This window comes from Syngnathus acus, chromosome 9 (genome assembly GCF_901709675.1).
Source record: "Syngnathus acus chromosome 9, fSynAcu1.2, whole genome shotgun sequence".
NCBI classification, from domain to species: domain Eukaryota; kingdom Metazoa; phylum Chordata; class Actinopteri; order Syngnathiformes; family Syngnathidae; genus Syngnathus; species Syngnathus acus.
Window position 1 is genome coordinate 3,761,188 of NC_051094.1, and position 16,145 is coordinate 3,777,332.

The 16,145-nt window shown below is 46.2% G+C and overlaps 1 protein-coding gene across 2 annotated transcripts in view; it reads right to left on the reverse strand.

The window, feature by feature from the left end:
• Nucleotides 1–16,145, reverse strand: part of fras1 (Fraser extracellular matrix complex subunit 1) — a 63,880-nt gene that overhangs the window by 40,100 nt on the left and 7,635 nt on the right. The window contains exons 3-9 of one of the 2 annotated variants that reach the window (XM_037258916.1): nucleotides 5,074–5,181; nucleotides 4,531–4,623; nucleotides 4,305–4,464; nucleotides 3,404–3,537; nucleotides 3,183–3,266; nucleotides 3,014–3,115; nucleotides 985–1,182 (exon numbers count right to left, since the gene is read on the reverse strand). In XM_037258916.1, the coding sequence (XP_037114811.1) occupies nucleotides 985–1,182; nucleotides 3,014–3,115; nucleotides 3,183–3,266; nucleotides 3,404–3,537; nucleotides 4,305–4,464; nucleotides 4,531–4,623; nucleotides 5,074–5,181 (879 nt within the window). Of the gene's footprint in view, nucleotides 1–984; nucleotides 1,183–3,013; nucleotides 3,116–3,182; nucleotides 3,302–3,356; nucleotides 3,538–4,304; nucleotides 4,465–4,530; nucleotides 4,624–5,073; nucleotides 5,182–16,145 lie in introns of those variants that run through there. The other variant, XM_037258917.1, reaches the window with a different exon arrangement.

The window sequence follows — 16,145 nt, forward strand, 5'->3', positions numbered from 1 at the left end:
AGTAGGAAAACATCAAAATATTGAAAAAAATAAAAATAAAAAAAATTCTGAAAGCCAATAGATATTTAGAAAAGTACAATAAAATAATCGCTTTGGACTTTTGGACCCCAAATTGCACATAAGCAAGGAAATAAATAAAATAATGAGTTTTGTAAAGCTTTCCTTTAATCAACACAGTCTGTTTTATGAGAGCTAGACAAATAAACATTGAGTTGACAAAAACATTGGGCCAAGCTTTTCTGGCAAACCCAAACGCTTTCCCTTCAGTGTCCAAAGCTACGTTTATTTTTCCCTGCTCGGCTCTTTAATGATGCTAAATGTCATCTTCATTTGCCACTGTTGCTGATTTCTTCGCGCGCTGCCCGCCCAGGACGCTCTCGCACATCCACACATGCAGACAAAGACACACACGCCAGTTTCATCCAGTCTCTCCATTTGTGTCACTTTGGCCTAGTCGATTAGCCAAAGTGGAAGCGGCCAAGCGTTTAAGTGCAAATGATTCCTCGTTCGTCCGTCCTCCCGCTGCAGCCACATACTGGATCATGGCAAAGACCAAGATGGAAGATCCGATATTTGAGTGCACATGAGGATGAGAAAAAAAAAAAACGCATGACAAAGTTTGTTCCTTCTCTGAGGTGCGCTTTGACGCCGGTCTTCTTGCGGGCCAATTAAAAATCCAATCTACGGCCCGCAGGGCAATTGCAGCCTGCGGGCCGTAGATTGGACACCGCTGCTCTGGAACATTCACCTAACGAAGCTATAAAAAAAAAATCAAAATAAAAATCAAAGCAACCGACGGGCCAAGTCAATAACGTCCAACTTATCAAGATAATAATTACCCAAGCGACAGACTGTGATCCAAATGGAGGCAGTGTGCACTCGACACAATTAATATTTTTGTCTTCCATGGGAATGCATCCAAAAGAGAGACGGTCATTCGACACCAACGTCGGCGGGAAGTACAAAAGCCAAAAGTGCATTTACCTGCGGGCATCGGAGGCGGGCGCACTCGGCCTTGTGGCAGACGACTTGAGCGCGGGTGCACGTGCAAAATTCGCACCCGCCGTCGTCGTCGTTCCACATGTCGCCGTGGTAACGCACTAGACCCCGGTACAGGCAGCTCTCGCGGGCGGCGGCGCACTCCTCGCAGCACTGGCCTGCGCGCCTCACCTTGGTCTGACCCTGCCGAAAGGAAATTCCCTTTTGAGTATACCCACCAAAATGGCAGTTGCGTGCGATTAGCTCCCAGATTGCCATTTGCACTCCTGTCAGTAAACATCGGTGCGTTCACATCGACGTTTTACTAATTGCGACGACAGGTTTTCACACATTTACAATGATTCGTCTTATCTTGTGCTTTTTTTTTTCTCTCTCTCTTGACATGCCTGAAGTGCGGCGCCACGGCAGTGGCCAGACACGTGAGTCGCGTGACATGATTAGAACATTTCCTCACCTACTCATCTCACGCTTTGATGGATGACAATTGCGGCTGCCGCGGCGCCGGAAAGAAGAAAGTGAGATTGAAGTTGCTGCGCATGCTGCATGATGCGTCCACGTTGTGAATTTTGATTAACAGCAGCCAGCCTTGGTTGGTTGGGCAACCGGCCGGCGGGGCGAGTGAGTTTGTTCAAGGCGCAGCCCCGCCTCTGATCTCCATCATCCATCCCGGAGGTTATTTTCACATGTTCCGCACCTCAGAGGACATGATTAAAGGCCCGCGTTGTCTTCTAACCCGGAGCTTCTTCTGCCTTGTTGGTTTCGGATGAGTGAGATGGCAACAGGAACAGAGTTGGAACTCTTGAAGCTTCTTCTTTGAAGATAGTCCATCAAGTAAACGAGGTGTATTCTGCCTAGCTACCAGCAAACTGTCCATCCAATGAACCAACCCTCTCACAAACTAACTGATCAGCCAACCAACCAAGCAACCAAATTAGCTAACTAACCAACTGACCCTACTGACTAACCAATCAACCAAATGACCCAAACAACTAACTGACTGCCTGAGTGATAAACCAATAATTGATTTTAACTAACTAACTAACTAACTAACTAACTAACTAACTGACTGACTAATTAACTAGTCAATGAACTCACTGACGAGTCTATATAGTATGAGGGAGGTGATGTTTTGATACATTTCCAAACTCGAGCTGTCTTGCAATTCTCAAGTCTGGACACAGCAGTTTGATCAATAATCCACAGAATAAATTCAGGAATTCTGAATGAATAAAATCCTTCGTCAGTGGTTATATGTGACAAAACGTAAAAGTGTCTCTCTGGTGTAATTGCATCTTTCTATTACATTTGATTGCGCGCGTGCGTTTCTATGACTTCCTAACGAGATGCCGATACAGACTAAATTGCTTACCACTACAAATGAAATGTCAACTGTTGCGTGTGAGCCGGCGCTTGTGTGTGCGTGTTAGACAGAAACAATTCCACAAGGTCTTGCACCGCAATCTCTTTGCAGAATCTCTGTGCGCATCCAAATGTACGAGGACGTGCTCAGTGCTGAATGTCAAAGCGTACGCCTGCATCCAAGTGTCTCTATATGTGTGTGTGTTTCAGTCGCTCTTTCGAACATTTCAGTTTATCATGGCCAAGTGTGTCAATTTCATTAATTTAGTATGCCATCACTTACTAACTAATACGTTCCAGGTAACAATCTGAACAACTCGGTGTGTGTACCTGCCACGTTCTGTCTCCTGTTTTTCTTAAACTTGGTTGTGTTTTTTTTTGCCAAGCTTCCCGGGAGGTTTTGAAAAAGACATGGCCGCGCATGGGTGTCAGGATATTTTTTTTCCGTTCACTTTGCATCGAAGAAAAAAAAAAAACAGCTCGGGCAAAAGATGCAGGGGGCTGCACTAACACCAGACTTTGATGTCAAGTTGAGGGCTTCAAAATATTATCCCGCAGACCGCAAATAGCCCCCTGACCACACGTTTGAAACACCCTGTCATCCGCATGCGTGCGCACGTTTATTTGTTTGAGCAAACACTGTGTACAAACTCACCTTATCGCAGTTGACCGTCTGGCAAGTGTGTACGTGACATTTGGACAGACCCCGCTCGCAAACACACGTCGTGCAGGCGTCCTTTTGCCACTGCTCGCCATGCTGTAAACACACACACGCACACTCGTTAGAGTCTCCTATTGAGGTGTTCCTAATCAAGTGACATGACCTGGTACTGCTTCCCAGCAGACAAGCATGGATTGGAGAGGCACTGAGGACAGCACTGACCAGGCGGGATCACCAAGTTTTCATTCTGAGGGGACAGCATGCATTTTTTTTTTTTTGTCAATGCAAACTGGGAGATGGGCTGCACTTTTCTTGCAGCTGCACCGCGCAACGACGACGACCGTCGATGGACAGCAACGTGCGAAAGGGGCGACGGCGGCTCACAGCTTCGCAGGCCACCGGCGGACACTCGGCCACCGAGCATCGGACATCCCCGCTGTGGCAGACGCATCTGGAACACCGGCTGGGACGCCACTCCTCACCGTCCCTGTACTGGGAACCCTCCCAGGAGCAAGACTCTGACACACACACACACAGACGCACGCACACATGCGCCGTCAGCTGCAGCAAAAGATTCGACGGGCATGCATATCATGAATAGAACGTGTCCGGAACCGGGCCCGAAAAGACAAAAAAAAGTCGGCTATTTTGCTTTTTGGTTCATTAGCAATTTTCCTTCAACTTTTTTCAAAGTTCCGGAAAGCGGTTTCACTTGGCAACCACGAGTAGAACTATAAAAACGTCCCATGTCAGCAGGTGCTACCAAGATTTATAAAAAAAAAAAAAAAAAACTGAAGCCAGTTTCACTTAAGAACACAGAGGGATTCATGAATAGACCCACCCAAAAAGTCTCCAAAAGCCAAAAGACACCATTTGCGATTGACGCCAGAAAATTGTTTATGCGTGAGTCACGCGCCATTGAAATGTTCTCGAGCAATCTTTAAAGAAAAAAAAATAACAACAACAAGACAAAGGTGTTGGACAAAGCGCTGATGATTCATCCCGACAAAGATGCGCAAAGCTGTTTGACATGCAAACGATGGATGCCAGATGAAAAGAAAGGTAAGTATCAAACGTTGCTGTTGTTGACATCCTCCAAGCTGCTATTTTGAGCGCAATTTGCCGCACTCCTGTGAGAGTGCCACATTTGTACAAAGCAGCTCGCCGCTCGCATATACGTACATACGTCAAGTCTGTTGTTTTGATGGCTCGTGAAGCAAAGACAAAATGCTTTGGGAAAAAAAGAATGAAATCTGAATTTGTTGAGTTTGCCTGCTCAGCTCACCTCCGTCGCCAGCGCACTCGGGACAGCATTCTCCTGCCGGGGTGAAAGGTCGGCGGTCGTCGGGACAAATGAGGGCGGGGCAGCGGCGGGGGCGGCAAGACGCCTCGCCTGCGGAGCACTCGCACAACGTGCACGGCGAGGGGCTCCACTCTGTGTCGTGCTGAGAAAAAAAGAAACGCACGTCACAAGGTGCCGACGGAAGTCACGGCGTGTTGGCGGCACGCACTGCGTATGCGAGGCCCTGGTAGCTGCACCCTCCCTCCACGGCGGAGACGCACTCTGGGCAGCATCCCTCGGCGGCAATCCTCAAGCGCTCGCCCTTTCGTAAAACCAAATTGGGGGACCATGATGGCATTTGTTTGGGTGCAAGGCGGCGTCCGGTTGGTTAGACGGCGATGCGTCAATTCAGCGATTGCGGAAAAAACAACAAATGGCCTCGTGGCCTTTTCCTTCTGCTGTCCGTTTTGAATTATTCCAAGTGGGAAATTGTTGCCGCAAATTAGTGATAACTATATAAGATTTAAACACACTGATCAAAATGCTATTAGAATATTTTCAGAAAAGATATCTATACAATTTAAAAACATTTTCCTTTACAGAATGAATAAACGAAGGGTTAGAAAAATGTGATTATGAACTTTAAACTGTCAGCTTAAGTTCTTGAGGATGGACCATGTCAAGTCTATGTTAAGCTCGTCACTAGGCATCCTTTGTACTTTCAGCATGAATCATTTCTATTTTGGGGGCTGTCCCAAAATGGCCACCGTACCTTTTGAAAGTCGCACTGCGGGTTGGCGCATTGGACGGGCGCACAGATGACCACCTCGTCATGGCATGTGCACTCCCGGCACCCCTGCGGGCGCCACCGCGACTTATCCTGTCGGAAAAGACAACAAGAGAAGAACGCTCGTTAAAAACGCGGCAGGAAAACGACACTTTTTTTCACTTTTGCTTAGCGGGTGTCCATACAACTATTTGAACTACATTGGATATATTACTCTCAAAACTGATAAAAACAAGAACATTGAAATATGTGCTAAATATTTCAAAGAAATGAAGAAAAAGAATGAAAGAAAATGTTTGACGTTAGCATTTGTGTTCCTAATCAAGTGGCCAGTGGATATTCTAATGAAGCAAACGAACCTTTCGTGAAACATAAGCAAAAAAATCATCTGATAGTCATACTTGAAGCACTCAACATTATACCAAGAAATAAAAGGAGAGCCTGACGCCTTGATGCTGCCACGTAGCGATAGCTCATCACCGCTGAGCCCGAGCCGCAAACCTGAACGGTCAATATTCATAAATCACTTTGCAATCTTCAATTTTAATTTTGCCCCCTGATCGATAACGCTCCCTCACGACAACCAGAATTTGCGACGGTGGTGGTCTGAAAAATGGGCAATAATAATGTCCCGATAATGGGCTCAAATCGACCAACGGGGGAAACATTCGCCGTTTGGATCTTGGCGTGACATGTAACATACGTGTGCGCAGATGTTGACCCCCAAACAGGCATGTCAGCGTGCACAGAAATAGAACATATCACGTGAGCTTCCCCTCTGCCGGCTCATTTCCACGATTAATTGTGCCTTGAGGGAAGCTGAGTCCTACGAGACCGGGTTGCAATCGTAACCGCTCGCTCGCAGTTTTACGCTAAGCGTTTAGCCACGGGTGACATAAGGGGGGAGGGTTGGGAGCTAGAGCTAAGAAGAAAGGTTAGGATTAAGGATTATTTTTAGCCTACTTGGTTCAATTCAAAAGAATCTCAGGTTCAATTTGATGGTCGACGACTTGGGTTACAATGTCTTCATTTTCATCATGTACAAGAATCGGTGGAATGAACCCTGGACTATGATGCCATCAAAGAGACAGACGGAAGCCGTCGGATTTTATAACGAGGTCCCGAGGTCAAAATTAAAATGGCCACCGCTCACGGAAGTAAGATGGCGGCGCGTGCACACGCTGCGGCCTCTCTCTGTCCCGAACGGTGTTTTGTTTTGTCGTTTAATGTGGGTTTGCCCGCCAGTTTTGTGTGTTTGTCTCGTCGTACCGGGTTGTGCTTCAAGTGCGGCGGGCTGGTTCTGCTCGACATCGGCGAAAGCGAGTTTTGTGGCGATCTGAACTTTGAAGCGGGGACATTAAAGGCGCTCGGTCTACGCCGTCCTGGAGCGTCGCCGGACTCGCCTGCTATTCTTCCCCCGGTTGGGCGTCCGGGCCTGGCTGGCGGCCACCCCAGCTCGCCCGGCCGTGCCTTCCATTCTTCTGGCGGACGTTCGATCGCTGGACATCAACATGCCTGCTGAGTTCGGCGGACCGGACAGTGCTTAGCTGCTGTGCGTCTGGAGCGGATGGCGCGCTATCGGGCGGACCGGGCCATTGTACGAGGGGGAACATCGCGTGGAGGTGGACTGTGCGTCTACATCCGTGAAGAATGGTGCCGGGACTTTGTTGTGGGATGCCAGCACTGCTCGCCACTGGCGAAGTTTGTGATCTCCGGGCTGTTGGGGTCCTGAACTCTCTCCCCGTTGTTTTACTTGTGTGTTAATCGTGTGCTGTGTCTCGTCACCGTGGGATAGGGGGAACGGTATTTGGGTTTCTTTGTGTGTCCTAGCATGAAGGAATTGACAATAAAGCTGACTCTGACTCAAATGAGCGTTGCAGCTCACGGCGGGTAAACGCTCGAGAAAGTCAATCGGCTCCGAACACGGCGTTCCGATTGCTTTCCCTGCAGCAAAATGGCGTTGACCCACAAGTTAACCACAATCACGGAGCAGCGAGCCGCTATTTCTTGACCCGTGGCGAGAGCCGGTGTTAACGTCATTCGAAGCTTGCGCTCAATTAGATTGTGGCCTCCCGGGACCCGTAGTCGGGTTGCGTTGATTAAACGTCGTCCAGGGTCCGCTTCGTTCCCCCTCTAGGCCCATCTACTTGCAGAAAAGACCAAAATGAAAAAGAATAATAAAGTATATAATAATAAAAATAAAATGAATAATAATACATTTCAAAATGCTTCCATTCCACTTCAGGCTAACTTTGTTCTCGCCATGTTAACTTCCTGCCTCTGGCAACCCGTCTGGGCTGGATAGATGGTAGAAAGCGTCAACATCAAGACTCGAGATCATCCGAGCGTGGCTGGAGGTCATCCTCCAAGGAGAACCACAAAGAAGAAAAAGTTCCCGCCCCATAAATAGACTTGAAAAGCGAGATGATTAATTCAGACACTATCGTGGAGAAACTTCTGCCGGCGTGGTCCGACCAAGTGTATTAATACCGGCGCTCTTCACTGGGAGCCACGCTAACCCATTTAACGAGACACAAATAGACACGCGAAACAAGCCCGCTCAAAGGGACGCTTTGGGGCAGCGACTCCGCATCGTCAATACAAATAGCTAAGCCACCTACCGAGGTCACCTGAAAACAGAGTCCGAAAAAACAGAAAGGACCTGCACCAGACCCAAGAAGAAGAAGAAGCACTGCTCAGATAACACTCAAGTCAAACACATTGGAGAAAATCAAGGAATGACAGATGGAATTTAATGTCGGATGGCTCCTCGGTGCCAAAATACATTTGGAGCCATTTTGCTAAGATGATGTCGTGTTTGGACTAGCTTGGGGCTCGCCTCTCCGAAAACGTGCCGGCTCGCTCCGCAGGGCGACTCATCTGACAGACAGCGGCTAGTGTTGAGCTTTTAGGGCTAACAAAACCAAGGCTTCATAATTCATCTGCACGGGGAGCAGTGACATTTTTTTTTTTCTGGCGACACACGTTGCGTTCAAGGAGGCCCTGGCGTCCCCCCCAGCTTTTTAATAATGCACAGCCCTGCTGTTGCTGCCGCCGCTGCTGGGTCGTGTGAGGCGGCGCATTCAACGATGCCATCCTTCCTTCAAGCACCACTCAACGTAATTGACTTCCCTTCTGAAATGATTCCCAACCAATCATTTCCTTTGTCGAATCTAAAGATCCCGCCTCCCCAAGTGGGCGGGGCTTCTCACTTCAGACCACCTCTTCCTAAAACACTATTTAAATACTCCCGGGGCATGTTTTTATAGCACTTGTGGCTTTGTGAATTGCTGTAATGACTAACAGATCCCTGTAGATGGCACCGTTCAGTTTCTTTGAAACTGAGATTTGAGTAGAAGATCCAAGTTTAGGGGGTGAATCTTGGTGATTATCGTGTATGAGATTCTTCATAAGAGAGCGGGAAAAGGATTAAATACACACATTGACATGGGGACATTTAAAGATGGACGTGCAGGCGCAGGCTCACACATTAAAGACGACGCGTCCCTCCTGAGGCTCGACTTATGTTTCAACGCGTTTGTGATGACGAGCCAAAATGCATTAACGCATCCGGAGCACCTCGACATTTAACTCGAGTAGCGCTCAAAGACGACCTCGGCCGAGACAGGATGGGCTCGAATTAGACGGAACGGGCCGACTCTGCTATGATGCAGAAGCGTGCAAGATGCTAATCGCAATTATGCTCATCAATTTTGTCATTACTCACATTTATTTAGGAAAACATTTGCATGCCTCAATTTTTCAGTAACTAAACATTTGCGGGTGGGCGATTTTTACGAGCGGACAGACAGACAGCTTTAATTGTTACGTTAATTGTTCAATGGAATGTAAGTCACTTTCATTTTTTTTAACGTTTCCAACCATTCAAATGTAGAAACAAGTCCACCATTTTAATATTGAGTGACAATTATTGATTTCAATTTTTTTTTTTGAAACTGTGTGCGTGCACTTGCGCAACGCTTTGGTAACGCAACACCAGTGCCAGTGAGCTTGCAGTAAATCAGACAAGTGCTGAGTGAGGAAACAATGAGAAGGAGGAAGGACTTTTTTTTTCAAGGCCGGAACAAATGAGAATGCATTAGTGTCCACCAAGAAAGGCGTGGAGGTGTGTGTGTGTGTGTGTGTGTGTGTGTGGTGGGGCTTCTAATGACCTCCGGCACAAGTGCGATGAGGTTGTGCAAAAGACCAGAAGTGGACTTTGCTGATCCTACTTCTCTTAAACTTCCCCACTGCCAAAAGGATCAAATACCTCACTTGCCTATTTTGGATCGGCACCTTTCACGCAGAACTTCTGACAACTTTTGACTCTGGCCAACATGTCGTTCCGCTCGGGTGCAACCTTTGCCCTCTTCAGCTCTCTATAAAATGTGTCCAGTAGCTCTTCAGCATCTATTGCTGCGCGGCCAGTCATTGCTCCTATGACCCTATGACAGCGGCGTCCATATTTAGTGACGCCCCGCTAACCGCGCCGGATTATTTGAGCAGCAAGAAACAGCTGCAAGCGCCGCCGGCAGCTATTTTGGAATGGAATATGAAGGCGGCAATGTGGAGGCAGAAGGCAATTGTCCACATTTTTGACAACTCGATACTCCACATGACTATTTGTGGACCCCATGCAGGAAATTGCTTTTTTTTTTAGCACCGGAAAAAGCGTTAACATGAGACGACGCCACGGCGAAATCAGAAACTCCAAGCAGGGACTGCGGAGTGCGATGTCCAACGCTGTTTCCTCGCTAGCTGTGATTTCTCGCAACCACCGATGATCAACGTGACCCCGTTTTCTTGAGGAGGCGACCGAACGCATAATTCAGAAAAAAAAACGTGTTGTTATTCCTTATGCCTATTTAGTCAGACATTTGATGCCAGGCGAGATTTAGGGCAAGATGCAACCAAGCAGAGACTGCGGCACATTTGCATCCGTCGTTATTTTCCAGCCGCTTCGAGCGTAAACGTCATCTTTCAACATGGCTACTCGTGGTCTTATCAGACAGAGTCCTGTTGCCACGGCGACGACACAACACATCAGCCGAGAGACCTGGTTGAGCCCCCGCCGGCTACTGAGTGCACCAGTTATGTTAAATATGTAAACAAGCTGGGCTGTTTGGCACTCTGTGAAAATCAATCCAGTGCACCAAACATCCCACGCGTGCGCACCCACACAACGGTTATCAGAATTTGATGTCGTCCAATATCGAAATTGGCATCAGCCTCAAAAAAATCCATATCGCCCGAGCTCGAGTTATTTGGTTTGTTTTGGTGAACGTCGGTTATCACAACAAGGCTCGTTTCTCTACGACAACTTGTATTGTTTGTTAGCGTTATGCGGCAGAAAGTCGGTCTCTTCACTAGCTGACAAAGTGTTGCTTGTTGTGAAATAGCTCAAACAAAATTCTTCCTCAAGATTCTCATCAAGCTTGGGCTCTTTGATGAAAACCACCATGGGGTGTCTTTTAAGTCCTGTGGGGAATAATTTGAGCCCGTAAACGAAGGCGACGGCCTCGCAACCGAGGAGATGAAAGCGGGAAAATCCGGCGAGTTCACGTGGGAAGCGTTTGAACATCCGCCGCCGCTTTTAAAAACCAGGGATGAAGTATAACACGGCGGCAGGAAAGAGGGTGGGCGAGGGGGGGCCACTTTGTGTGTTAGTGCCACTTGGGTTGCCACCGCTCGTGCTCGCTTTGCTTATTACCTGCAGCAGCTCGGCGAGGCGGCAAATAAACTCTGAGCAAAAGACGCAAAGTCATGTGAAACCGTTTGCGATTCGGTGCTGTGCCAACATGGCCGCCGGTTGAGTCGACTTGACTCGTCATGTCCGATGCGGCTGTCGTGCTCTGTTTTGACAGCTTTTTCAAACATTTCAAAAAGGATTTCTCTTTAGCATGAAGAAACTGCACTGCAGCTTGTACGAGTTTGAACGTCCTCCTTTGCTTACAAGTAAGGCGGGCAACTTATTCATGGTTAAGTGTCGTCAACTGGAATGGTGCGTCATTATTTTTTGTCTCTTCCCGTTTGAACATCTAATGCAGCCCGTTAAAGCAATGGAGGTGAAATGTCCTTTTTTTGACCTCAAAACATGATTTTTTTCGGTAAAATATTGCACTAATAACTTTGCTTTCACCGGAGCCCATTTTTGAAAATCTTTTTTTTACAATGAAGCGGACTCTTAACTTTTCTAATAAAATGTCGCCCTCTACCGGAGTGGAGGATAATCACTTTGTTGACTGCATCCTGTCCAAGCAACAAACGCGTTTCGAGAGTCCACTTTTGGGGGGAGGGGATGGAGACGTTATCTTTATTAGTGAGTAGGAAAACGCTTCACAAAAGCCCAAAGTTCAACTGTTCTACCGGCGCCGCCTTTTGTTGTGTGCGGGGGGGGGGGGGGGGGGGGGGGACGTTAGCGAGCCACCCCGGCAGAGGTCAACTTGCCTTTTATAGCTGCTTGGAATTCTAAGCGCGCACGCTTTCATTTCTGTCGGCCGGAACCTTGCGCAAGAACTGCGAGTCGCGAACCCCCACCTCTTAAACAAATCAAATTAGCCGCATTTGCTAATACTAATGACGGCTAAGCTGCACAAAGGCCAGCCAAAAAGGGATGTAACACACAGTCGACGATCATGAAAAGATACTCAAGACCAAATGGCTATGATTAATAAAAACAAAAACGAGAAACTCCAAAGAACACGTTGTGACGCTAAAAAGTTGCTTGCAAATTACTTTCGGCGAGCCGCCCATCGGTGGCAGGATCTGAAGGACGTTTCATACAAATTCAAGGCTTTCAAAGTTCTCCTTAAACTTCTCTCAAAAGTCCCACGCGAGCCGCGCCGATCGTCTCTCCCACTTTTTACTTTTTCTCAAAGCAAAAAAAAAAAAAAAAAGTTTTCTCTTTCATCTTTTCTTCCCTCATTTGCACTTCTTTATTTATTTCTTTTTTTTTTTTTTACGAGCCCGAAGCGATTTTTGGGGTGGAGGAGCAGCATCTGAAATCCCAAGTGCGGCGTCGGTTGCTAGGGAAACAAGGGCCGATTCCCCGCATCTTGAAATCACCTCATTTCATTTTATTAGGCACCCCTGAATAATCGAACGCATCCAAGACGTGAGCTGCTTGTAAAATGTACACACACACAAGCGCACACACGCCAGAAAAGCTGAAGGTCCGCGTTAGACCGTAATGACAAGTCACCTTGCTTTTAACGGCGCTTCACCTGGCTAATTACAGTGGAGCCCACCTGAGAGGAGACGGGCTCCAGATGTTGCACGCACACGCACGCACACACGTGTGATAGTACTTAAAATAGTTACTTATTTGTATTTATTTAATTTTTTCGTTCAATTAACCAGACTTGAGAAAAGTAGATAGAAAATATCAATTCTTTCACATTTACTCTAAATTTAGAATAAACAAATCCTCAGTGGAACAACAAAACACAAGAACACAGTTTTTCCTTTTTTGTGTAAGCTGAGAAATATTTAGGAAAAACGCAAACTATAGGAATAAATTACTGCTGAACACTGGAGAAACGCTTTAAACCGAATAATGAAAAATAATAAAGAAATATAATAAAGAGAAGCAAATATTCAAAAACAAATGTCATGAAAGCCAATAATTAATGCCAGAAATAATGATGCGATCTGAACCCAAAACATGATTCTATTTTTTGGGTATATATATCTATATATTTTGTTGCATGTCTATTTGATGGCTTTTCCATTACTTTTAAAGCAATACATTTGAAATAAACTCAACAAATATATAGAAACACAAATACAAAAATAAAAAATAACGGACCTTGTGAGACTTTGTTCCTGATATTCTGACCTTGGGCCTTCCTTAGGCCGACCCCTGCTCCAAATGAGCGGGCCGAAAGTTGTGGACATTGTGAGACTTTTTTGTTCTGCCAACCACCAAAACGTTCGTCCGGAAGACGCCCGGCTGCATGTCAGGACGCGTATGAGCAACGCATGCTTTATTCATCGCTGCTGTATTAGCGACAACGCAAGGCTCTTTCTGGAAACCTCGGGAGACTGGTGAAGCAAGAGACGGGAGGAAAAAAACCCACTCGCGTGAACACGATCGTGACGACGTGTCTTCGCTTTGCATGACGACAAAAACAACTTTTCAGTGACGGCTGCCAACAGCTTCACATTTCGGCCCTCATGCTAATGCTAAAGAAGTTAGCGTCTCAAAAACGTCCTGCTGGATGAACGGAAAGTTTTGCAAAATAGTAACTGTTATTTGGATGTAGGCATCAAAGACATTTCAGTCATCGCCGAACCAAAATAGGTGATTTTGTCAACGTGTTTGGCAAGTCAAATCGTCAACGAGTAACCAAACCAAAAGAATTTGATGAGATTTGGTGTTAACGCAAGAAATGTGATTTACAAAACATCAAAGATCGATTTCAGTCACCGGCGAAGCAAACCGATGGTTTTGTAAACATCCAATGGAGGCCTCAGCAGTGAAAGGAACAAATCAATTACGGTGTTGAAAACATCACCAACAATCTAAATGTAAATGCTAAATAACGTAGATATTTTCCCAAACAAACACAATTTAGTCGTCACCCGACCAAACCAGTTGTGTTTTCCGAAATGTCAAAGACAACTAAACCCTTATCAACCCTAACCTACATGTTTTTGAAAACATCAAAGATTATTTGAGTCGAATTTAAAGCTCTTCCTACATTTCCAAGAGAATTTAGTCATCATGAAACAGGAGAAATAGGATCCCCCTTGCCTCACATCAAAGACATTTTAGCTGTCATTGAACTTAACGTACGTGTTTTTGTGAACATCAAAGAGACTTTGAAATCCATTACGAGCGCCGCAGGTTAGCCCGGCCGGACCAGATCAATAGCAAACAGCTCGCCATTGACATTTGACAGCGTTGTTGTGGTAACGAAGCTTTGCGGGGGGGGGGGGGGGTTGTAATTGGACAACCGGATTGATACGACGTGAGTCACCTTTAGCATTGTTAGCGGCATTGCTGACGTGAGCGCTAACGTAGATGTTTTGATTTGGGCACACTCGGGACATTCATTTCACGCTCTAGCTGCGAGACAAATGGCAGCACCCCTGCCTGAGAGAGTAAACTGCTTATCATCAACCTGTTGGCTTATAAATATGAGGAGCTAAATGTCACACACACAAAAGTACACTTTTAAAAGTGGAGGTGTTTTGTTTTATATTTTATATATCATACAGAGCACGGCGAAATGAATGTATGTCAAATGTATTGGCACCTTAACCCTTGTTGGAAAACAATCGAGACTTGAAACAATCATTTCATACCCTAACGTTGTCTTGAAGCGCAAACATAAAACCCGAGCCCTGTCTAAGACACAAACGTGTCAAACTTGTAACCCTAATCTGAAATCTAACTTTCTATTCAGGACCTCAATTAAAACCCCACTCTTGAAACCCTATGACAAACTCAAAAGACTAACTCTTGATTGAAACCGTAACCACGAGCTTAAAACCGTATTTTGCACCCCTAAATTCAAATCCTTGATTTGAAAGCATCATCGCGTGTTAAAACCCTAATCTGAACCACCTTTTGAAAACGTTTTGCGTGAAATGCCTTTAAACCCTAATTTGAAAGCCCGAGCCCGGCTTGTAACCCAACTTGGAAATTTGGCGCATGAGCGGTGCAGCTGAGCCAGGCGGCAGTTTGTTGCCGTGGCGACGTGCACGTCGACACACTGAGGGTGTTGTTCCGCTGGCCGCACAAGTCGACCCAGTCGCCAAAGGTTCTTTTCTCGGGTCTGACCCGACAACTGCACCGACACAAGCACAAATGCGACAAAAAAAAAAAATCTGCTTTAAACACTTTTGTGGTAGGATTTCAAATGTGGGTTCCAACTCGTAATTTAAATCTTAATTAACCTTGTGTTGTAACTTGCCATCACTAACCCAGCCTTGAAAACCTATTTCGAAACCCAAACGCCGTCTCAAAACCGCAACCTAGACTTGAAGGCTTATGTTTAAACAACCTTTTCAATCTAAGTCTGGTAATGTTTATAATCCATGAAAAATGTAGACCATTCTAAAATTAGTTTTTGTCAAAAGACATGACCACCTGTCTGCTACTTCTTTTTTTAGATTTATTGCAAAAGAAAACGTGATCTTGCACACATGCCTCCCTGCTGCGTCCACTCTCTCACACAGGAAGCGTCTCTCCTTGAGGACCTTTTACCCCCCCGACGGGGAGGCAAGCTTGGAGAAAAAGCAGTGCGAGACGTAGCCTGCGGGCACCGACCAAGAAGAAAACGGCCACGTGGAGCAAGGCAAACTAAACCAAGACCTGCAGGGGTGGGGGTGGGGGGGAATGGCGCCTCGGGCTGCCATTCCCAGATAAGACGCTTGAGTGGTGTGAATGAAGTGGGACACACAAAATGGCCTGCAGGATGAGGACATGGGAAGGAGGGGGGTTGTTTATGCACCTACAGGTTGGGCGCTTGCCAAAGGACACTTCAACGGGGACCTCTGAATGGAGGCAGAATGGCAGGGGGGATTAGTTCCAGTCCAGGGAGCATCGGCATGATGGTGGGCCTCCCAGACATCCGCCACAACAGGCCGGGGTTTTTTGCAAAAAGTGTCGTGTCGGGCACCTGTGATTGCCTCCTTTCAACGCTGAAAAAGGAAAGACTTGCTGGAACGCCTAAACAGCTGAACTTGAGTTTGTGTCAATCAATGGGGTGCTGGTGCTGACTCCCATCTAACAAGATTTGTCAACGCAGCCATAGCCCCGTTTGGAACAAAATAACTGGAAGTGTAACTCAGTCACCGACAAAGCTAACCAAGTGAGTAACGAAAAGAAACTCATTGCTTGGTTACTCAGTTCCCATCACCAAGTTACTTTTTCTTAAACAATTGTCAAGAAAATGCTGCTAAAACAACTCGGATAAATGTATTTGAATAAAAAAAAATAAAAAACTAGAAAAGGAATATGAGTGAATAATTCAGAATTGAAATTTATTTTACAATTAAACAAGATTGTCAATAGTAGTTTTATTTAAAACTTAAAACTAATATTTTAA